Raw genomic sequence first — 24591 nt, forward strand, 5'->3', positions numbered from 1 at the left:
GATGCAGAGCCCATCACTTGGTGGATCTTCACTGACTCTAGAATTGTGTGTGTGTGTGTGTGTGTGTGTGTGTGCGCGTGCACGTGTGCACGTGTGCATGCACACGCAAGTACTGAGGCTTAAGCCCTGGGCACTGTTTAGCTTTTTTCACTCAGGGCTGGTACTGTACCACTTGAGTCACAGCTCCATTTCCAGTTTCTTGCTGGGTAATTAGAAATAAGAACCTCACCGACTTTCTTGCTCAGACTGGTTTGAAATTGTGATCCTCAGATCCAGACTTGTGAGTAGCCAGGATTACAAGCATGAACCACCAGCTACTGGCTTGACTCCAGAATTACATTGCAATGCACACAGTTGCAGAAGAAACAGAACCGTTGTTTGGGATAATTTTCCTATTTTTAGTAGAAACCTTGAAGTACTAGATAGCTTTCTTAGAACCTTTTGGGGGGTATTAGAACTTAAAGCATTCTCCTGAGTAGACAGGCTAGGAAAATGATGTAGGGAATGTCACTCAGAGATTGGAACCAGACTCCACTTTTTTGGACTGACCATTAGCAGGTGTCAGTGAGATCTGTGTAGAACCTGAAAGTATGCGTTTAGAAGCTTTGACAACTGTTGGATTTTGCCAGAACATTCAAACGTAGAAGGAAATATAAAAATATATCAGACAGTGACAATTTGGGGGAAAGATCCCTTGCCACAGACAGCCTGAAGAGCCTAATTTAGAAAATAGAACTTCAGTTGGCAGGAGCAGATGAGATCACAATTTAGTATGGCTTCTGAATCAAGCAAAGGATTGTGTGTGTGAGAGAGAGAAAGAGAGAGAGAGAGACAGAAAGAGAGATAGACAGAGACAGAAAGACAGAGAGACAGAGACAGAGAGATGGGGGGGGGTCTGATGCTTTCTATTGCTGTGGTTTTGATCAAGTTACTTAAACTCTCCTCACCCATAAAATGGATATAGCACTATTTCCTGTTTTATTCCATGCTGAAAAGACCAAATGAGACAATCCAGGATTAATGCTAAGTACAAAGCGTGGAACGAAAAGTGAACTGCTGGCATTATTTTTCTAGGTTCATATCTTGGCATTTAGTCTTGGTTGCAGAATGATGAAAGTGTAATCTGGAGACAGGATTGGATTCAATAATCCCCCTCCACTGACATAACATTCACCGATAGCACGAACACTGAATTTTGCTTTGTCCAGTGCCACTGGTACACTTCTGGCATGTTCTAACAATCCTCTGGCCTGGGGGAGACCATGACCAAGTGAATCTGGTGACTACTCCTAATGGTGCACATTTCTGCTGTAAAATCCAGGAGCTCAAAGCCAGTTGCCCAAGGCTCATGCCTTAATTTTAATTACTCCTGAGGCTGAGATCTAAAGATCTCAGTTCAAAGCTAGCCTGAGCATAAAAGTCTGTGGGACTCTTATCTCTAATTTGAAATTAAAAAAATTCCATGAGATTCCTATCCCCAAGTGCCAGCCCTGAGGGAAAATGCTAAAGGAAGGCGCCAGTTCAAGCCCTCCACATCCTCGCTTGAGCTCATGTGCACAGAAGATCCTTGGGGTGGAGGAGGCGGGCGCTGAGAGGCATAGAAGCATACAATTGTGCCGCCTTCTCCCATCTGCTCTTCACCAAACTATCCAGGGCACATGTGTTGTGCTTTCAGAATGAGGACACAGACCTACCACTGAGATACCTGGAAAGGACTCTGAGCTCTAGGCTATCATCGGTGGTGGCAAGATGGCTGGATGAGAGAGACCAGGCAAGGGTCGATAGGATTCCTGAATGTAGATCCTGGATTTTTGCCTTCCCCTCCCAGCTCTGCCTGTGCCAGCCTGTCCCCAGCAGCGACTGAGCGGGCTTCCCATGTATACTAACATAGTCCCTGGCTGTTTTTTCAGGTCCTGCCTGCCTGCCCAGCGTTCTAGGAGACCAAGGAAGCGCAGGCCCGAGACCTTGCCATGAAGCCACACTTGAAGCAATGGAGACAACGCATGCTCTTCGGAATATTTGTTTGGGGGCTTCTTTTTTTGGTAATCTTCATCTACTTCACAGACAGCAACCCTGCGGAGCCTGCGCCCAGCTCCTTCTCCTTCCTGGAGACCAGGAGGCTCCTGCCCATTCAGGGCAGGCAGCGGGCCATCATGGGTGCCATGCAGGAGCCCTCCTCCCCAGGGAGCTTGGATCCCAACAAGGTTCCACGGGCTGGGCCCCGAGTTGGTCCTTTTCATGCAGGACCCAGAGACCCACAAACATGGGAGCAGGCCCCAGATGGCTTTGGCCACGCAGAGTTGTTTTTTACCTCCCAGATAGGGAGGAAATCTCAAAGTGCGTTCTACCCTGAGGACGACGACTACTTCTTCGCTGTGGGTCAGCCAGAGTGGCAAAGGCACGTGCCAGGGAGCTGGGGATTGCCGTCCCCAGAGGAGCCTTCCCAGCGGCGGGGAGCCCAGAGGAGGCTCCGAGTGAAGAAGAGATGGAGCCCGGCCTCGGAGGAGGGAGACGATGGGGACCGGCTGTCGGCCTCCATGTCCCGGGCCTTCCTGTACAGGCTGTGGAAGGGGAACGTGTCAGCGCGCATGCTGGCCCCGCGCCTGCAGAAGGCCATGCGGGATTACATGGCGGCCAACAAGCATGGGGTGCGCTTCCGAACCCCGCGCCAGGCACGCCGCAGCCGCAGCCGGGCAGAGCTGTTGTGCGAGCTGCGGCGTCGTGGCCGTGTGCGCACCCTGGATGGAACCGAGGCGCCCTTCTCCGCGCTGGGCTGGCGGCTGCTGGTGCCCGCTGTGCCCCTGGGCCACCAGCTGCACCCACGCGGCCTGCGGAGCTGCGCAGTGGTCATGTCAGCGGGTGCCATCCTCAATTCCTCCCTGGGAGAGGAGATAGGTGCGTCCCACCCGGGTCCGAAGTCACGGGTCGTGGGAGGAACCTCCAGGATGAGGGGTGGGTTGGTCCTGAGCCGGTGTTTCTGGAGTTCATCTTCTCTGACCCCACTGCACCTGTGGGCCATTTTGGGGATCCTAGATGATCTATTCTTAGAGGACTCTTGAAGCAGGGTCTCAGTAATTGGGAAGGACAAGAGAGATACCCCCTTCATCCCTGGTGCTGGTGGCAGTGGAGTCATTATCCCCCTTTGCCATAGGCTTGTCCACTGCTCGTGTCTTAGACATCCAGTCACAGAAACTTCCCTAATGGCCAAAAACACCGGAAGGCCTATCATGGGGTGGAATATGCTGGAAGAAATAAAGGACAAGGAAATAGGAGGTCATTGTGGATGTTATCTCCCAAGAAGACACAGGAGATGTTTTATTTTCTCCCTTGATACTGGGATTTGAACTCAGGACCTTGTGCTTACTAGGCTGGTGCTCTCCCACTTGAGCCATCACCCCTGCCCTGCTTTTGGCTGGTTACTTTCTACCTGGACTGGCCTCAAGTTGAGATCCTCTAGATCTCAGCCTCCTGCATAGCTATGATTACAGCATGAGCTACCAGAATCCAGCCAAGGGTAATGATTTTGGCTACTTCAAAGATCAAATTCAGGGGCTCCTGAGATCCAGATTACTACTGAAAACATGGCTCCCACAGGAAAGCGCTTTGGTCTGCTGACTCTTGGCACAATTTTAGCTCTCGCGTACCAGCCAGTACAACATGCTTCTCAAGGTAACATACCTGTAGTCAACCTGGGCTTCCATTTGCTCAGCCCAACACCACACATCTGTGTCAGGACATAGGTCCTGCATTAGTCAGGGTGCTGGAGAAAACAGGCTTTTAGGAAAGAGGGACCTGGGAAGAGATTTAAAGATGTGTTCTATCATTGTAAGGGCTTTCAAACATGTAGTTTGTACGACAGCTGACGGGCAAGGTTTCCACATTGCATGGTTGAGGTAGAATTCTTTCCTCTGGAAGCATTAAACCTTATTTTTCAAGCCTTCAACAGATCAGATTCCCTCATCTACAGTGGGGTCAGTAATATGCTTTCTTCAAAGTCTTACTGAATTAGCTGGGCTCAGTGGATCAAGTCTATAGTCCCAGATACTTGGGAATTAGGGATTGGGTGATCATGATTCAACCAGCCTGGGGGTGAAAATTCTCTTAGATTCCAGTCTCAACCAATATCATCCCAAGCTAGGGGGGAGCTCAATAAGCTCATCTGTCATCCTACCAACATATGGAAGCACAAAGCCACCCATGAGACTACTATTTCCAACTAACCAGCAGAAAGCCAGAAATGGAGCCATGGCTCAATGAGAGAGTGCCAACCTTGACTGAAAAAGCTCAGAAACGGTGCCCAAGCCCTGACTTCAAACCCCAGTATTGGCACCAAAAACAAACAAACAAACAAAGATTGGCTGGTGATTGTAGCTGAGATGGCAGCAACACAGATCTCAAGCCAGATGTTCTTGGGAATGCAGCAACAACACTTCTAGACTAGTGATTTGGGGTCCCTGCATCTCGGGACTGACCTTACAGCAGGCTTACAGTAATACTGCCCATGTCTCACATAAGCTTGGAGCCAAACCAGAGCAAAGCACCCTGCAATTTATTAGCCATGTGCAGAGGTTTAGAGGCCCCTGGGGTGAAATAACACCACAGTTTCTTCTCATTTCTGAGGACCAACATCAATAATGCAGAGGAGGAATTTAGGTATTTAGCTTTGAAGCAGCTGGTAACCTGCTTCTGGTTTGTTTTAAACACCGCTGCATCATAAATATGTGGTATTTGGATAGCTCTTACAGGCCAGGGAGAAGTCCCATACTCTTTATGCCTCCATAAATATCCCTGTCCAGAGTCTTTTAAATGCTATTCAGAATTAGAAGGAAGATATGAAAGACACCACGAAGTCTGTACTTATGCTGAGTAGAGGTGCTGTAGCACTTAAATGAGTGTTTATTATGATTAGAATTGTAAGGTCACAGATGAAGAGCATGACTGGAAAAAAAATTTAATTGTCTATTTTAGCCAGATACAGTGGCTCACAACTATAATCCCAGCTACTCAGGAAGCAGAGATTCGGACAATTGAATTTAAGATCAGTTTGGGCTAAAAGTTTGGGAAACCTCCTCTCAAAACAACAACCAAAACTGCTGGTCATGGTAGTTACATGCCTGTTATTCCAGATACATGAGAAGAGTAAATAGAATCTGTATCGCAGGCAGCTGGGACATAAATGTAATACTTTGTCTCAAAAGTAACTGAAGCAAAACAAGATAGATATATGGCTCAGATGGTAGAGCACCAGCCTAGCTCAAACTCAGTTACATAAGAATTGTCTTGCTTTTTATTTAGGTTCCTTTGAATCAGATTTTCACACAACCAAATCAGCTAGTGCACCAACAGGATTGATCTTTCTAAGCATGTGTCACTGTCAGCCCTGTGCAGACCAGGTGCTGACCCCTCCTCTCCGGCTCAGCTGAGGTGTCAATGCAAACCACAAGTCATTAAGTCACGAATAGCTTTCATGGCAGAAACAAACTCATGCTTCCTTCAGGAACCTTGGAACGTTGGGGCATAATTTAGCCAAACTCAGGTTGACCCCTAAATACCTGCCTCTGAATTTGCTAAATGCAGATTCAGAATTACCAGAGGAGGTATGATCCAATGAAATATTGAAGGCAGGACCGAGAGGTGACCCAGGCAGTCTGTGTATCCAAACCCTACCACTGCTCTACAAGGTGATCCCCTTCTAGGCCAATAACCCCAATACTACACAGCTCCTTCCTTCCCGAGAGAGACACACCCCCTCGCCTCCCTGTTCGTTGATTGGCTGCCAGTTAACGCCCCAGTTAACAAACTGGTGTTTGTCCCAGTCCTGTCCCCAGATCCCTTTCTGTTAAACTGAGTCCCACAGAACAATTACTTGGGGCTAGGAAAGTATAGTAGTTGTTAAACTATATGTAAAGTACAAAGGCTTTGAATATGTTATTTGAGCTGTTTAGGAACTATAGAACATTCCAGGAGGCATGAGCTGGTCTGGTGTCAGTTTGCACCTAAGTGGTAATATTCATTGATGAAGACACTTTTGGTGTTCCCATCGAAGTGCTCCCAAAGAGAGCAGAGTGCTTCTATCAAACGGCAATAGCTTTGAAAGTGGACATGTGTCTCCAGTGGTAGAGTGCCAGTCTTGAATGAAAAAGCCAAGCAGAACACGAGGCCCTGAGTTCAAGCCCCAGTACCAGCACTAAACAAAGAGGAAAAAGGAAACGAGAGAGAGAGAAAAAAAAAAGAAAAAAGAAAGAGAGAGAGAAAGAAAGAAAGAGAAAGGAAGAAAGAAAGAGGAAGGAAGGAAGGAAAAGAAAAGGAAGAAACCCCAGAAATAGCCTTAAAGTAGAAGATTAGGGTCTATATTTTGAACACATGGGGTCTGGCAAGTGATTATTAGGAAATGGGAAGGAAGAGAAGGGATGTAGCCCCCAGAGTACTTACTGGAGAGAGTTGGGGACTTGAGAAGGCCTTGTTACCTTTGCTTAAAAAGATAAGAAAGCAATTCCTATAGTCATCCAACCTGCATTAGCTACTTATTGTTTCCAAGTTCTTTACCAGATCCTGCACTAGACACAGAGGTGACTAAGGCACAAACCCAGACCTCAAATTCTGTAGTCTTGGGGGAACAATCCAAGCCACCAACAGAAATGCAGTACTTCGTTGGTGGGGGAAGGACACAGAGGAATATATGCCCACAGGGTGGGCATGACCCGCTGAGAGCTGTTGCCTGAGTGAGCAGAAAAGGGGTCAGGAAAGACTACTCAGAGAGATCAGGCTGGAAGCCCAGTGAGGTAAAGAGACATGAACCAACACAGTGTGCCGGTGACACAGGCCCCAGTAAGTCCAAAGGCCCAAGGTTGGGGAAGACAGCAACACTGGCTAGAGGGCAGTAGAACAGGGCACGGATGCTCCTGAAAGCCATTCTACAGAAAATAGACTTCACCCCATAACTGTAATGGTTATACCTCCTGCAGGCATTTGCTGTAGACAAGATCTTTCCTGATGAGTTCTGAGTGTGGCTCTTGTATGCCTTTACCACAGCCCTGTAAGCTCAGCCTGAATCTAAGGAAGAGAAGCTCTTACTCATGTATCCAAGAGGCAGAGACAGAAAGATATTACAAGCAAAGAAGCAGTGGCACCAATCTTTATGAGCGATTACTTCCAAGTCTGAGTTCCAGGATATTTTTTGTTATTCAGACATATTTAGCAGGTATTTTTTTCCAAAGGGAATTAAGTGAACCCATCATGTTGTAGTGGAATTTGAGCCCCACTAAAAGGGCCTTGCACTTGCTTGATCTTATTGCACACTTTGCTGGGCTTGAACCATGCCTCCAGCCCTGCATTTTACTAGTTATTTTGGAGAACAAATCTCACAGACATTGCAATCCTAGATGGTTCCGATAAGATCCTCCAGATCTCAGTCTCCTAAGTAGCTAGAATTACAGTAATGAGATCCTGGTGACTGGCTAAGCCAGTTACCTTTTAAGCAAACATGGCCATGTACACTGCCAGTGGTAAAACTCAGGCTTTTGACTGTGAATGTGGAGGCTTCTTGAGGAGCTCCACATGATATTAACCCAGGTGGTTTTTACTCTCTAATGGAATGGATCAATATTTGAGAGCTGACAGAATTTTCAAATGGTCTTTACATGATATTACAGAACTATGCATGAGTGAGAGATCCACACTAAGGACAAGATATATTAATGGGCGTTAATGTGGCAGAACTACTTAACTTTACACCCATTAACTTGAATTTTCTAAAATTCCATAGTTTAGAGGCCTCTTTATGTTAAATACATGGGAAGGAGACTCCTGGGTAGTGGATACAGACTTTGGCTGACAGTAGAGACTGGCTTTATACTTTATAATTAAAATCAGGAGTTGTCAATTTATTCAGACAAAAGAGTTCATCAAAGGCAGACACCAGTAGCCCATGCCTATAATTCTAGATGGTAGGAAGCTGAGATCTGAGGATAGAATTTCAAAGCCAGTCCAGGCAGGAAAGTCTGTGTGAGACTTTTATTTCTAATTAAACAACCAGAAGAGAGAAGTGGAGCTATGACTCAAATGGTAAAGAGCCAACCATGAGCAAAAAAATCCTATATTATGCCAAGACCCTAAGTTCAAGCTCTAGTACACACACACACACACACACACACACACACACACACACACACACACACACACACACAAGCTCATTGATACTATTTTCAAAAGCCACATTGCAATCAACCTTTAACAGACTAACACTTGTCAAAGTTCATTGAAAAAAATCATATGTGTATGTGTGTGTGTTGTGTGTGTGTGTGTATGTGTGTGTGTGTGTTTCACAGATCCCTTGGGAGACTACTAAAACAGCCTTCCCCTTTGGGAATGAAGCATCTTAGTCTTTATCCACTAAAGCATAAGTCTTTATGCACTAAGGCAACATCTTGCAAACACTGAAGGCAAGAGAGACAAGAAGCTGTCTTTTAAAAAGTCAAGCTTAGAGGTAGGCACCAGTGACTCATACCTGTAATTCTAGCTATACAGGAAGCTGAGATCTGAGGATCATGGTTCAAAGCCACCCCCTGCAGGAAAGTCCATGAGACTCTTACCTCCAGCAAACTACTTAAATAAAGCCAGAAATGACACCATACTCAGGTGGTAGAGCACTAGCCTTGAACACAGAGAAAGGCTCAGGGACAAAGCCCAGGCCCTGAGTTCAAGACCCAGGACTGCAAAAAAAAAAAAAGCCAAACTTTGAAGAGATTTGCAAACACTTAAAACAGTGCCAGTCTTCTGTTTACTTTGCTGTTTAAAATTTTTATTAAAATGTTATTTTAATATAAATTAATGAATAAAACATTAAATTCTATCCTATTTAGTAATGCAGTGAATATATTATCAACACTAACGCTTTGGTAATCTAAATTTTGTAGCTCAGATATCATTTATTTGTTCTTTTAAAAATGAAAACACACTGTTCAATAAAAATAAATAACAAATCAATCTATTCCCCCCAAAATGCAAAGAGCTTACAATGTAACATAAAGAAGCAGCTCTTAAAGCTTAATGCCAGTGGCTCATGCCTGCAATCCTAGCTACTCAGGAGGCTGACATTGAGGATTGTGGTTTGACGCCAGCCTAAACAGGAAAGTTTGTGAGACCCTTATTTCAAATTGACCACTAAAACGACATAAGTGGAGCTATGGCTCAAGTGATAAAGCACCAACCTTGAGCAAAAAAGCCAAGTGAGGGCACAAGACCTTAAGTTCAAGACCAAGTATTAGACGTCCTGCCCCAATAAAACAAGAAACAAGGTAGTTTGGCTTCATTTACACAGAACATACCTTTTAGAGATTTGCAACCTATTTTTTTTCTAAAAAGCCAGGTAGATTTTAAGCTCTTCAGACCATGAAGACTGTTTCAAGAACTGTGCCATTATAGACATGCATTCACAAATAAATGTGTATATGGTGCTCCAACTTTATTTACTAGTGCCAGGCTATAGCTCAGACATAGCTTGGATTTTCCAGCGATACAAAGAGGTACCCTTTAAGACTTTTTTACCATCCAAAAGTTTCATCCTTTTGCTATTCAGAACTAGAGCTTCAGCCAGGTGCCTGTGGCTCACTTCTATAGTTCTAGCTGTTTGCAGAGCTGAGGACTGAAGGACAGTGGTTTAGGACTAGGCAGAATCGTCCACCCACAGCTGGCACAGAGGTGTGTACCTTCCATCCTAAGGAAGAACTTGGGAGGATTGTGGTTCCAGGCAAACCCAGGCAGAAAAGTCTGCAAGACTCCATTGTATTGTAGATATCATGGTTCACGTGTGCCATCCCTTCAACTATGGAAAGACTAAAATAGGCAGACCATAGTCCTGGAACATGCCTGAGTCAGAAGCAAGATCCTATCTCAAAAATAATCAGCAAAAGCACAGGGTGCTTTTGGACACAGTGGTGTCCAACAAGCTGGAGGCTTCAAGCTTAAAAGAAACCTAGAACACACCAATTCATTATGGCTTAGGTCTCATCAATAAAGGTACATTTTCTAACATTGTTTTGGTGGGACATACATGGTAGTTTAATCCTTCTAGGGTGCCAGAAGACTCCCAAGGAGGGAGCATCAGGACCCAGGGGAAGGTTAGCTTCTCTAAGGTCCTGTGAAGTCACAGTAAATGAGGCGAGTGCATGTCCATGTGGCTTGTACAAATGTCACACATGCACACACTTGCTTCTTACTGTCACATACATGCACTGTCACTACTGCAAGTTAAACTTGGGATGTTTGAGGACAACCTATAGGTGTCCTCTTATTGTTCATCGTCTCTGGTTTCATGCTGGTTTGTGTTTACAGCCTGTTTTAGGAAAAGAGAACTTGTTTCCCATTCCTATCTCTAATCAGATGAGGCTACTTTATTCCACGTCTTTCTCTTCACCTCCTCCTTGGCCTCATGATACAAGGGCCTGGTGGTCACAAGGCACCTCCCTTTCCAGCATTCAGATAACTGGAGGATGTCAGATACCTTGAAGGAAGTGTATACAGGCATGTTCTGTAGGTCAAGCTTGGTGCACCATTACTGAATACAAAGAACCCTAGTGGATTGTAACTTCGGTGGTCCCAGCCTCTAGCTGCATGGTATGTCTGATTATGACTTCAGAATGAGGGGCCTTTAAGGCTGGGCTCACACAGGACATTGTGGCATCAGGAACAATATATAAGGCTTCAAGAAAAATCAGGGCTTTTCATTTTAAGCATAAACCTTCACCAGAAAGTGGCACCATAGAATTGAAGGCCCTGGCTTTGATCCCAAGAGAGACACATTTATTCTCTATGGAGGCCCCGGAATTACATGACATTGATGACCAACCTCAGTGTTCTTCAAGCAGGAAAAAGACCCAAATGAAGTTAGGTGCTGATGGCTCATGCCTGGGAATCCTAACTACACACAAGCTGAGATCTGAGGATCACAATTTGAGACCAGCTTGGGCAGAAAATCTGTGAGACTCTATTCTCCAATTAACAGCCAAAAGCTGGAAGCAGAAGACTGTTTCAAGTGGTAGAGCACCAACCTTGAGCAAAACAGCCAAGTGAGACCATAAAGCCTTGAGCTCAAGCCAATTATCACACACACACAAAAATCACATACACATAAAGCCCAGATGAACATTCCATGATCCCCTGACTTTCCCATCAACTTACCTCCTTCTGTAGTTCTAGTAACGAAATGTTCTAGAGTCTTCCAGAGAATGGCTGCATAAAGCATGCAACTTGGAAAAAATGTGACATCTGTATGAAACTTAAATGACACTGGAGCATGTGTAACCAAATGAGTTTATGCATACATACACAGTCATTGCTTTCTTATTGGATAGGTCTAAAAAATGCATGTGTCATTAGACGAGTTTGCCATCATGCTAACATCATAGATTGCACTTACGTTGATGGAATTACAGCATCACTAGGCAACACAGTTGGTGGGAGCACTGTCCTGTAAATGATCTGTTACCCACCGACAAGCCATCATACTGTGTGACTGACTGTGTGCTCTTCCTGATGCATCTCCTGAGCCAAGCTCTCCTCCCAAGTCAACAGTACATTATCTGAAAAGCTGTGCATGTATATCCAGCTTCAGGTATTGAAAGACTTTCTTTAACCTTTTTTCCTAGATTCAACAGAGACAAAAAGTAAACTTGTCCCTATATGCCCTTAGATTCTCACGATGCGGTTTTGAGATTTAACTCAGCTCCTACCCGAGGTTATGAGAAAGATGTCGGAAATAAAACCACTGTCCGCATCATTAACTCCCAGGTAAGATGGATGAAGTGTTTCTAGGGGGGCCATTCTGTAGGTAAATGGTTAGACTAGATGAGTGAGTAGAAATTATCTGGTTATTGGTGACCATTGTAATGCACATGCACCTTGTAATTATGAAGAACTAATAAAGAAAAATACAGAGAAATGGGCGCATAGATGTGATACAAATAAGGCAAAAGAATAAAATAAAACAAAATTAGATTAAATACAGACATACTTTTTGAAGTATAGACTTAGCATATTAGAACTGGGGAAGTAAGAAAAAGTATCAAAACAAAAGAAACCTGGTCATTAAGAATGTAGGAGGTAAATCCTAGCTACTTAGGAGGTTGAGATTGTGGTTAGAAGTCCACCCAAGCAAATAAATTAGAAACACTCTTATCTCCAATTGACTAGCAAAAAGCCAGATGTGGAGATGAGGTTCAAGAGATAGAGTACCAGCTTTGAGTGATAAAGCCAATCAAGTGTGAGAGGCCCTTAAAAAAAAAAGAGAGGTCCTGAGTTCAAACCCTAGTACTAGTGCACACAACACACAGCACACAACACACACACACACACACACACACACACACACACACACAAGCAAGAGCTAAAAGGAGATAAAAATGTCACATATCTGAAAACTAAATATATCTGAAATTCTCATCTGTTATTTGGAAATTGTAAAAATAAAAAAAATGCATGATTTGATTGAAAAATTAAAGTATCCCTTTCCCTATGTTCTTAATAAGAATGGCTTCCAAGCTGGGTGCCAGTGACTCATGCTTGTAATTCTAGCTACGCAGGAGGCTGAGATATGAGGACCATGGTTCGAAGCCAGCCTAAGCAAAAAATGTCTGTAAGACTCTTATCTTCAATTAACCACCAAAGGAAGCTGGAAATGGAGCTGTGGCTCAAGAAGTAGAATGCTCGTCATGAGCAAAAAAAGCTCAGGGACAGCATCCAGGCCTTGAGTTCAAGCCCCAGGACTAGAAAATATAGGCCTCACTTTATGGCAAAATTATAGAACCAATCACAACAATGTCAAAAATATGTAAAAAAAGAAAAAAAAAGGTATAAGTGATTGATGATGAATGAACTGCCTGTGAATGAGCAAGCCATTAGCGCATTGCTGTTTGCTGTGTCAGGTCACCTGCAGCGAGGAAGGAAACAATTACCATATTTCCTTAATTCCTCTCTTCTCAGAGAGGAAAAGAGAAAGCCCAGCAAATTAAAATACATGTCATCCTAAAGATGCACTTCAGAAAAGATAATATAATGTGAAAACAGTGCATCTTAATAATGGTGAAAATTTGTATCTGAAAACTAAGAAAAAGCAAGCTGTATTTCCCCCGAAATATAGCTTTTAGTTTTATGTGTTTTTAGAAAGGATGGATGGCAGGTGACACTGATTAATATATCCAGGACCGTAAATAAAACCATAAAAGAGGCCTATACTGGCCTGGGGTGGCTCTTCCACAGTGCATCAATGTGGCTTCTAAATCACAAGGCTGTCGTAGAGATGGTGTCTGAACTAGCTGGGGAGTCACATTTTTCAGGGGCTGGATTCTAGATCATGCAATATCATTCATTAATGTAATGGCTAGTTTCCTTTTCTTTTCTTTCTTCTTTCCTTCCTTTCTTCATTTCTTTCTCTCTCCCCTTTTTCTTCCTTCCTTCCTTCCTTTCTCTTTCTTCCTGACTTCCTTCTTCTTTCTTTCTTTCCCTCTTTTGCATTACTTTCTTTCTCTCTTCCTCTCTTCTCTCCTTTTCCTTCTTTCTTTATTCATTCATTTATTGGTGCCTGTGTTGGAGGCCTAAATTCGGTGCCTGGTCAGAGTCCCTTAGCTTTTTCTCTCGAAGCTGACACTATTCATATGTATTTATGGAATATTGTTTCATAGCATATTTTTATATTTTCTATTTTGATATATGATGATCATGTATCAGGGTTCAATCAGGGTAATTATCAGGGTAATTATCATTTACATCCCCTTAAACACTTATCATTTCTTTCCTTTTTTTTTGGAGCTTGAACTCAGTACTTAGGCACTGTCCCTGAGCTCTTCAGCTCAAGACGAACCCTCTAACACTTAAGCCACAGCGCCACTTCTTGTTTTCTGGTGGTTATTTGGAGATAAGAGTCTCCTGGACTTTCCTGCCTAGACTGGCTTTGCACCGCAATCCTCAGATCTCAGCCTCTTAAGTAGCTAGGATTACAGGGATGAGCCACCAATGCTCAGCTTATCATTTCTTTCAAGACAATATTTGTTTTAAAAACATTGCCACCTCCAAAACCCCACCTCATTTTCCTGATCATGCTTTGGTTTCTGGTGTGCAACACTAGTCCCTTCTTCTCCCAAAGGAAAACAGAAAACTTGAGTTTTTTGTTTTTTCTGTTTCCACATTGTAATTTCCGCCTGTTGTTAAAAATCTATTTAGAGAATGAAACACCACAGGCTTTGAATTTTTTTTCTGTGTACTTGCAGATTTTAACCAATCCCAGCTATCATTTCATCGACAGCTCTTTATATAAAGATGTCATTTTGGTGGCATGGGACCCTGCTCCTTATTCTGCAAATCTTAACCTGGTAAGTGTTTCCCTGCTGTCCCTAGTTCAATGTCAGACAGTACTTTAGCTGATTAGACATGGTAGCAGATCAAGACCTGAGCTTTGACAGAGTGAAGCTGCGTCCCCACAACTTTTTGATACCCAGTTATATATCTGGTATGCACAGCATTATCCATTTGGTGCTAAAAGGCTTTGGCTCTGGAGAAATGAAGAAAAACATGCAACACATCTAGATGCTCAAAAAATCCTAGTTACAGTGAAGGTTGGGCTGATTAAACTCAAAATAGTTTGCTTGTGATGGGGTGACATCCTCCCTCAGAAAAGCTGTAAGACCATTAGAAATAAATTGGAAGTCGTTGACATGAAAATCTGTGCATACACAACTTGGCACTTACTTACTCAGGCTTTTCTTGAGTGTATCTCTTTAGCTTCTGCTTCTGAATCTGGTTAATTTCATTCAATAGAACGGAAGCAAGTTTGTTACTAATAATCAAAATACAAACAAGTTGAGCCCAGTGCTGGTGACTTATGCCTAACTGTAATCCTAGCTCCTTGAGAGGCTAAAATAAAGAGGATGATGCTTGGAGGCCCAATACGGTGATAAAATTTCTGAGATTCCAACTTAGTGAAAAAAAAAAACTGGGTACAGTGGTGTGTTGCCTGTCATTGCAGCTTCAACAGGAAGCTTAAAATAGGTGAACTGAGGTACATGTATGTGCCTGGACAGAAAGTGGGACACTACTAGTCCCTGAGTTCAAACATTAGTACTGACATAAAAAAATAACAAAATTCATAAGAAGGTTATATAGATCAGAACCTTGCATGAAAAGTCAACGAGCTTGTTTGTAATGATATTGAGAAATAATGGATGATGGCTAGCCTAGAAAGGCATTTTGCCAACTGTACCAATGAGTATCCTTGACTTGCTTTGCCAGAACCAGAGAGCATGCAACCTTCTAATGATGAATGTAGAGAACAGATCTTGGAGCCTCCAAGGTGTCATTTTGCAAAGAGAGCTATCTAAATGGAATGGTTCCCTCCAAAAGAAGTGCGTGGTTCTCTGTCCATCTTGAGACTGAGGCTAGACATTCACCAGAATGACTACTAATGAGTTTCCAACTAGAGGTATAAACTTCAATCACCCAGAGTCGTTTTCAAAATTGATCTAAAAGAGCCCATTTCAAGATGGAAAGGAAACAGCCTGGAACTATATTCTCTTTCAAAGTTCTCCTCTGCACTCTCTACTGAAAATCAAACATTGGTAGAGCTTAGGACATTTTTAACTCTCTTCCCAACCCATATCCTGAGTTTATGGCTCTGTGAACTTTTTTTTTGCTGTTTGTGAATTGACTGGCATTTCAGTAGGCTTCATCCAAGCCCAGGACACACACACATCTAAGCCTACTGGATGAATGTGGGCAGAGATGATGCTACATTCCAAGTGTCACGGCCCCTTATACTGGGGCCGGTGTTCCTTGTGAGGACATGGGAAGAGGCTGGGAAGAGGAACAGTTCCTTCTCATTCTTCACACATTTTTCTTCTTTCAGACTGCCACCAGATGTGGGGCTTAACTTATTTAGAAGTCCCTGACCCAATCATGCTCAGAGGGTTTTGTTTTGGTTGGATGGTTGGTTGGTTTTCCAATACAGAACTTAAACTCTGGGTCTCATACTTGCTTGGCTTGCTTGCTCTGCTGGTACTCTACCATTTGAGCCATGCTTCTAATTTTGCTGGCTATTTTGGAGATTGAATGTTGCAGACTTTTATCCAGGACTTGCCTTCCCAGTCTTGGATTCCTTTGGATCTCATCCTCCTGAGTAGCTTGGATAATTAGGCATGAGCCACCAGCATGCTTGGCGTTTACTCAAAGTTTTTCAAGCCACAAACTTCCTTTTTTCCAGTCCTCAGACTTGTTTTCAGGGCCTGAGAGGCTTTGAGCTTTCGCTCAAAGCTAGCACTCTACCACTTGAGCCACAGTGCCATTTCCATCTTTTTCTGTATATGTGGTACTGAGGAATCAAACCCAGGGCTTCATCCATACTAATTAAGCACTCTACCACTAACCACTTTCTCAGCCCCCACAAACACTTCTTATAAGTAGAATTCTATCCAGGATCTTAATAAATACCTGATTACCCTTGGACTCTGCTCAAAGGGTTCTTAGAGGCCTATGAGCTCAAATCTTACATGATGATAACACCTGGGTCATTTTTTGAAGAATTTTGTTTTAAATCAACCTGACTGACTTTTGCACACAATGTGCTATAATATATGTAATTGTATATTCTGATGAGCATGATCACATTTTGATTCTTAGGTGTACCTGTCATGGTTCAGGAAGAGCTCTCAAGTCATTCTTTCTTAGCCTCCACCCAAAACCAGAAAGCATTGATGGGCTATCACCACAGATGAAATAGGTGACAGAAACTTAGGGGAAACTTACTTTTGAAATATACTGCTTAAGCAAACTCAAGGATGAGCATTCTGAAGCATACTCTAAATATGGCCATCAGTTGTCTTAATAAAGTTTTATTAGAACACAGCATGTTCATTCAGCAGCTACCTATGGCTGTATCCTGTATCCTGTATCTGTATCCTGTAATAGAGTTAAGTAGTCACCAAAAAGATCCAGAAAGCATGGTCCAGAAAGTGTCAGGTGTCTACGATCTGACCCTTCCCAGAAAACATGTACTGATCTAGACCAGCTCTAGCCCAGCTTCCTCATTTTACTAAAGGAGAAGGCTTTAGACTTGTTAAGACTAGAAAGCTGCTCTCTCTTTGTATATGTCCCAGTGTTCCAAGGGACTGTCTGTAGAAGCAATGAGTTGTAGACTTCTCTTCCTTCCCTCCTCAGCCTCTAAATCCACCTGTCTGCCTGCTGTCCTAAGTGCTTTTCAGTTAGTCCTCTGTCCTTGATTGGGTTCCTTTTCTTTTTCAGTGGTACAAAAAGCCAGATTACAACCTGTTCACTCCATATATTCAGCATCGTCAGAGAAACCCAACTCAGCCATTTTACATTCTTCACCCTAAATTTATATGGCAGCTGTGGGATATAATCCAGGAGAACACAAAGGAGAAGATTCAGCCAAACCCACCATCTTCTGGTTTCATTGGTATGTGTCCATTAAAGATTAGAATGATTGGATGACATTTTATATATAATGAATAAACAGTTATCTAATATAGACAGAATAAGTAGCCAGTAACTTTGGAGATTGCTTAAAGAAAAAGGAAATGTTCTGTTTCAGTTATTTATTACTACGTAACAAACTGCTCCAAAATTCTGAGCTGCCACATGAGAACTGTTGTATTTCCTCTCATGCTTTTGAGGCTCAGGACCTGTCTGACTGGACAATTCTTCTGCCCACCTGGCATCAGTGGGGTTACTTGGTGTTCAGCTTCTTTATAGGATGGCTGCCCTTGCATATCTAGCACCTTGGATAGGATAGCGAAAGGCAGGCTTAGTTGAAACTGTTAAACAAATGCCTGCATGTGGTCTCTGTTTCATGGTGGGTAAGTAAATTTTTTACATGGCAGCTAGGGGATGCTCTGGAGTATGTTCCAAAGAATAAGAAATACAAGCAATCAGTTGCTTAAGGTCCAGACCTGGAGCAATCTCAGGACCACTACGCTGATAGGAGGACACATAGACCTCAGCTCTTGATGAGAAACAAGGGAGGTGTTTTGAGAACTTACAACTCTTTCTTACCCACGCTACCCTCACTCATATTGCTTCTGGGTGCCAGGCTGAGGAGCTGAATGCGAGACCCTCAGAGAGCAGGTGCTGTTGCAAGATTGTTAGTAATAATGGCCTTGGCAGTACTCAATCACTAGTTCATTAATTTTAATGGACTAGCTCTAATATCCAACAATGTATTTTATGTTGTGAGATAATCACACTTGCCTTCTTTTTTTTTCAACCAGACTTTGATCCTCAAAGCTTGTAGGTGTGCCCAATTTCTGTATGCTTTGGCTTATTATTTCTTTGATTTTACCTTAGTAGGACACAACTGAGTCATACTTGAGATGCCTCCTAAAATATGAGAGGGTAGAATAATACCAAAGATAATGGTCTTATAGTCACCCCAATTTCAATGAATTCACTACCACCTTCCTTAGACTGCAAAGCAGGTTCTGTGAATAGAGAGAGGAGATTTATGGAGAGCACACCAGTCTGGTTTTGCATGCAGGGCATATAGATATCCCAAAGTGAGGCTTGCAGACTTGGGAAGAGTTTATAGTTTTGTAATTATGAGGAATATTTTACGCGGTGGTCAATAAAACCCTTAAAATAAGACTACATAGTGCTTGCTTTATGCCCTGTTCTTTTCCTCTTTCTCTTAAATCCGTGCCTTAGCATCCAAACTGCTCTTGTAAAATCCAAACTCTTAATCTATTATTTAACTTCTGAAAATTGATTTAGGGAAGAAAGTATTATCTGGTTTATCAACAGAGGGTAGACTTGATAGAATGACACAGTGAAGCAGGATAGGGACACATTTGATAGTCTTTTTTATATTGTCATCATGAATTTATGTTACTAATATTTGAATAGGGAAATGTTTTAAAGCATGGTTTGACAGGATGAGACTGTCAGATAATTATTATTGGCATGTGGTTTCAAAACCAATTAGATTTTTGTTGCCAAAAAATATTTGCAGTTTATTTAAGTTAATCACACCACATATGGCTAGCTTTCTTTCAGTGGTTTTCTTGAGATGCTGGAAAGGCTAGCAATTGCCTTCATAGCTTTCATGGTAGGTACAGAAGTATAGTTTAATGTCACTGCAAGAGTGTAGGTTAGAACTGCCTTAGTTTGAGTTTTAATTCTTCTCTGCCACTTACAAGTTTTCCGAGCTTGGGTAAATTGCTTAATCCTTTGACCCTTGATATTCTCAGATGAAAAATGAAAAATATAATAAAACTTTTCTAAGGGTGAACTTACTGACCAATTTGCAATCATTATTATTTTCTAGCATTGTTTTATCTAATATGTGTACTATTAGCAACATGTGAGTGTTTAAGTTTCAGTTCATCTGAATTAAATAAGATGGGGTCTGCTTCTGCATTTTCTAGCCCCATTTCTGAGTGGAAAACCACTGATAAATCATGCTAAACAGTATAAGAATGAAGCTATGCATGATTATGCCCATCTTCAATCCCAAAAACTCAGGAAGTGGACACAAGAAGATCTTGATCTTGATGAACCCACATTAACCTTCATAAGGTGACCTTGTCTCCAAAAACCAAGGATTACACATGTAGCTCAATGGTAGAGCACTTGCTTAGTTTGCACAAATTCCTGGGTTTACTACCCTTGTACTTTCCCCCACCAAGAATGATGAACAGATAAGAAATCATAAAGTTCCCATTGGGCAGGTGGTGCTTTATGGGTGAGAATGGAAAATGAAAAAGAAAATGTGACTGCTACATTAAATTTACTTGCTGACCTTGAGCTTCAGCTTATTTAAGAATGGGAGACCCATCAGCAAGAGTGGCCAATTTAGCACCTTCTGAGGACCCCACTGCTGCTGTGGTATTTATACCCCTTCTCTGCTCTGGGCCAAAAATAGATAGATGGTTGGTTTCTTTTATCCTTTATTGACTATTATTTGTGTGTGTGTGTGTGTGTGTGTGTGTGTGTGTGTGTGTGTGTGTGTGTGTCACTGGGGCTTGAATTCCCTTAACCTCATGCTGTGACTGAGATTTTGAGCTCAAGGCTAATGCTCTACCACTTGAGGTATGCCTCCACTTATGGAATTTTTTTCTGGTTAATCAGGAATAAGAGTTTCTTGGACTTGTCTTCCTGGATAGACTTAAAACAGTGATACTTAGATCTCAGCCTCCAAAGTAGTTATGATTACAGGTTTGAGCCACCAGAATCTAGCTAGATTTGTGGTCATAGTAGTAGTAGTACTAGCAGTAGTAGTAGTAGTATCTTTATGCAGTTGTACCAATGGGTTACCATTCAACATGTCAGTTTATAAGTACCACGTATCTTAACTGATATTACCTCTTTCATCATTCTCTCCTATCTACCATTCTTAGATAGCAGTAAACTAATACCACCCATATTTTAATCTACCAGCTATCATAACATTTTTGTTCGTGTGCCAATTCTAAGGCTTGAACTCAGGACTGGATGTTGTCCTTTTTGCTCAAAGCTCTTGCTTTACCACTTGAGCCACAGATCCACTTCTGGCTTTTTGGTGGTCAACTGTAGATTAGAGTCTCACAGGCTTTCCTCTCCAGGCTGGCTTTAAACTGAGATCCTCAAATCTTAGCCTTCTGGGTAGCAAGGATTACAGTTGTGAGCCACTGGGGCCTGGCAAACTTTGAAAATATGATGAAACATTTTTTCCTGTTATTAAAAGGCATTCTCTACATGCCCGTTCATACTTAAGAGTATCTCTAGTGCTCTTCACCTCTAGCATTACCTCCCAAATAAAAAAACTCAAGGAACTGTTATGTTGGTTAGCACAGCACCTTGTTGCTGCCTAGGACTTGTCAAAGGGATGGTCCTTACCTGCTTCCCTCCTGGTCTCATGCTACGCTTAGCTGTGTAGGGCTTCAGTGGTAAAACTGTGGGAATCTCTTTCTTCACTGATACACTCATCATACATAAAAATAATAGTCTCAGATGTGACTCCTTGCATTTTTGAACCTTCCCTTTATATTTTCTTGCAGGTACTTAGGAATCTGCATGCACAAAGTAGACCATAAAATGTTGATTACTTTGAACAGAGGTGCCATTTAGGGTTTGTATGGAGGCAGATCCAATGGGATCTTAACTATTTCTGAGAACTTAATTAGTTCTCAGAAAGATGCTCCCAGTCCTTCTGTACAGTGGTGCTAGTGCCATTCAGAGTTCATGACAGGGGCCTGCATCCATCACCTAGGAGAAAGGCAGTGAACAAGGAAGGGAAGGGTCATGCATCAAATGATATTAACAGCACCTCCTGTGTACCATGGACAGGGCTGTGCTTAGGGGAAATGGTAGTCAAGAAACCAGGCAAGGAAAGATCTTGCCCATCACTAGCAAGAGGGGTACACATTCCATAAATTCTCATGCCCAGAAAGATGTAATTGCAAACTGTCATCAATGTAAAGATGGAAAGGAATATGGTACCTTAAGGGCTGGGGAATATTCAATTTGCCCATTGTTAAATTATTAGTGTAGCCTAATTATTATATGATATTATTATAATTGTATTATAATATAATTAGATGTTACGATTGTCCCTCCATATATATCCATGGGTTTTCACCCACAGATTGAACTAATCACTGACAGAAAATATACAAAAAACTAATTTTAACTACTGCATATGTATATTTACAGACTTATTTTTTCTCAACATTTTCTAAACAATATAGCATTACAGTTATTTCCAAAGTATTTAAATTGTATTGGATATTATAAGTCACCTAGAGATGGTATAAAGCATATAGTTGTATGTGCAAAATTATATGCCAATCCTATGCCATTTTATGAGTGACTTGAACTACTTGGATTTGGGTATCTGCAAAAGACTCTAAAACCAAGTCCTCTCAGATACTGAAGAGTATCTGGATTTGCTGAATGTGTACCTCTGTGATCCTCAGAATTTACCACATATCACAATTACCCATAGGGTTCATGTATTAATAACCCTTTGCTGTAAAGCCAAGCTTAGACACTGAGCAGAGTATTAAGTCTCTGTGGGTCAGATATCTGTGAGTCCTTTGGCTGGATGATTCCAGCTTAGTCTCTGGTAAAGCTGTGATCTAGCTAGACAAGGCTTCCAAGATGTGTCCCAAGCATGGCCTTAACAGGTGGCTGTCCCTTACTTTACCTGGCTACAGAGATGTCCTCCCAACACTGCAGCTGACTTCCAAAAGGCCAAGAGATTCAAGAGAGCAAGAGAGAAGACCTGTTGTTTTTATGGTGTCATACATGGTCAGATTTGCTGCAATCTATTTGTTACACAATTCAGCCCCCTGGTTGTGGGAGGGAACCATAGAGAGAGGATCAATGGGGGATCCATTTTGAAGGATCATAGCTTTTCAGATTGCTAGCCTGACCCCAGAGATTCAGCAAACGTAAAGGTGCTAAGAGCTTTAAAAAAAAAAACAGGTAAGTCTTTAAATAATGCTAATGCTAGTTCTGGGACCACACTTGGAACAGGCTAACACATTTAGCCAACACCTTCCAGTCCAAAAACAACACATAATGTTTGTACCTGCATTCACCACCCCTACGCCAGCACCAGCAGTGTTCCTGATAAGTCATTTAGTTCTCTCTCAGTGATGTGTGTGTGTGTACTTGTGAGTGTCCATGCATGTGCGTTTTCTGTTAGGAAAAAATGAAAGCAACATGTGGAAATGTGGATGGGAAGAAATGTCTAGAAGTAGATTTTTCTCAGTGAATCAGTTATTCTGAGCATACATTCTCCAGGAGTCTACAGACATTTCAGCATCAGGACTGATTCTATGCCCCTTGGATTGAGTTGAGTTTTTTTCTCAGAACTGCAGAATCTCTGTTATCATTTCCAGTGCAGCAGGAAATCAGTTTCTCAGTGAAATCCAATTTAGGACAAGAATTGTTAGTGTACAACTAAATTCTTACTTTCTTTTCAAATATCAGGGCCTCTTTTTCTCCTTAAAAAATAAAAAGCAACCCTGGGTATGCTATTGACATATGCCTGTGATTCTAGCTACACAGGACACTAATAGTCAAAGGATCAAAGTTCCAAGCCAGCATGGGCAGAAAAGTCTAAGAGACACATGCTAAAACAAAACAAAACTATCAGTAAAACAAAGGGCTGTTTACATGGCTCAAGTGATAGAGTATGAGTCATACCAGCTGAAGACCAGAGTTCAAACCCTAGCTTTTTGGGTTTTTTTTTTAGTTTGTTTTTTTAAAAACAAGACTGGGTATTGTATATACATTTATCTCAACTAGGGCAGGGAAGGTGAAAAACAAAATGGTGAGACAAAGGACAAAGTGGGAAGCTATGCAAGAGTGATATTCACAAGACAATATGTTGGAAATGAATTGTACAAATGGAGTGGAGGATTGGGAGAAGGAGGGAAAGAGGGAGGAAAATGAGAGTGTGGGTAACAAGTTAGACAAGAAATGCACTCCCTACCTTACTTATGTAACTGTAGCCCCTCTGTACATCACCTTGACAATACAATTTAAAAAAGAAAAAGAAAAGTAAACCCCATTGTTGGAAAAGTATCCTATTTCAGGAGTTTACAATTCATGTGCATGGAGAACTTACTAAAGGTAAGTTATGCTTTCAAAATAATAACTGGGTTGGGGACCACATTAACAATGCTCATATTTATACAGTGCAAATTTATCTTCATAGTAAATGAATTATAGTTTCATTACACATTCAATTTAGGATTAATATGATACCTATTAAAATATCTTTCTCATATTCTGAAGAAATAGGTTAAAATCATGTTTTCTACTTTTTAAACATCAGTTCCATATTATTACCTAGCAATTTTACCTAACAAAATATTTTGAAGAATCATTATTAAAGATATGAATATTTATTGCAATTAAACATGAACATTTAACTCAAAATTGCACATCAATTACTGATAATTATTTCCAAAATATTTAAAATAATTTTTGATTTTTTAAAAATTTTGGCAACAAGGTCATTACTTGGATCCTTAAAATTGATCCTTAAAACTGCATTTTAGAAGCCAGATGTCAGTGACTCATGCCTGCAATTCTTACTATCCAAGAGGCTGAGATCTGAGGGTCATGGTTCAAAGCCAGCCTGGGCAGGAAATGTAAGACTTTTATTTCCAGTATACGACTAAAACAGCCAGAAGTGGAGCTGTGTCTCAAATGTAGAATAATAGCTTTGAGCCAGAAAGCTCAGGGACAACACCCAGACTCTGATTTCAAGCATAAGGTGCAGCACAAAGAAAACATAAATTCATTTTAGTCAGGTACTAGTGGTTTAAGCTTATAAGTCTAGCTACTCAAGTGGCTGAGATCAGAGGATCTCAGTTGGAAGCCAGGCTAGGCAGACAAATCTTATTTCCAATTAACCAGCAAAAAGTCAGAAATGGAGCTATATTTCAAGAGTGACTACCAGCCTTGAGCAGAAAACTCAAGCAAGAAGAAGCCCTCGCTGAGTTCAAGCTATAGTACTGGCATACACACACACACACACACACACACACACACACACACACATACACAGAGAGAGAGAGAGAGAAAAGATGCAGATAAAAA

The 24591-nt window shown here is 41.9% G+C and overlaps 1 protein-coding gene across 1 annotated transcript in view; it reads left to right on the plus strand.

The window, feature by feature from the left end:
- Positions 1-1970: 1970 nt before the first annotated feature.
- Positions 1971-24591, plus strand: part of St6gal2 (ST6 beta-galactosamide alpha-2,6-sialyltranferase 2) — a 37548-nt gene continuing 14927 nt past the window's right edge. The window contains exons 1-4 of the mRNA XM_013034701.1: positions 1971-2895; positions 11690-11787; positions 14262-14363; positions 17284-17458. Of these exons, the coding sequence (XP_012890155.1) occupies positions 1971-2895; positions 11690-11787; positions 14262-14363; positions 17284-17458 (1300 nt within the window). The remainder of the gene's footprint in view (positions 2896-11689; positions 11788-14261; positions 14364-17283; positions 17459-24591) is intronic.

Source organism: Dipodomys ordii, unplaced genomic scaffold, assembly GCF_000151885.1.
Source record: "Dipodomys ordii isolate 6190 unplaced genomic scaffold, Dord_2.0 Scaffold194, whole genome shotgun sequence".
NCBI classification, from domain to species: domain Eukaryota; kingdom Metazoa; phylum Chordata; class Mammalia; order Rodentia; family Heteromyidae; genus Dipodomys; species Dipodomys ordii.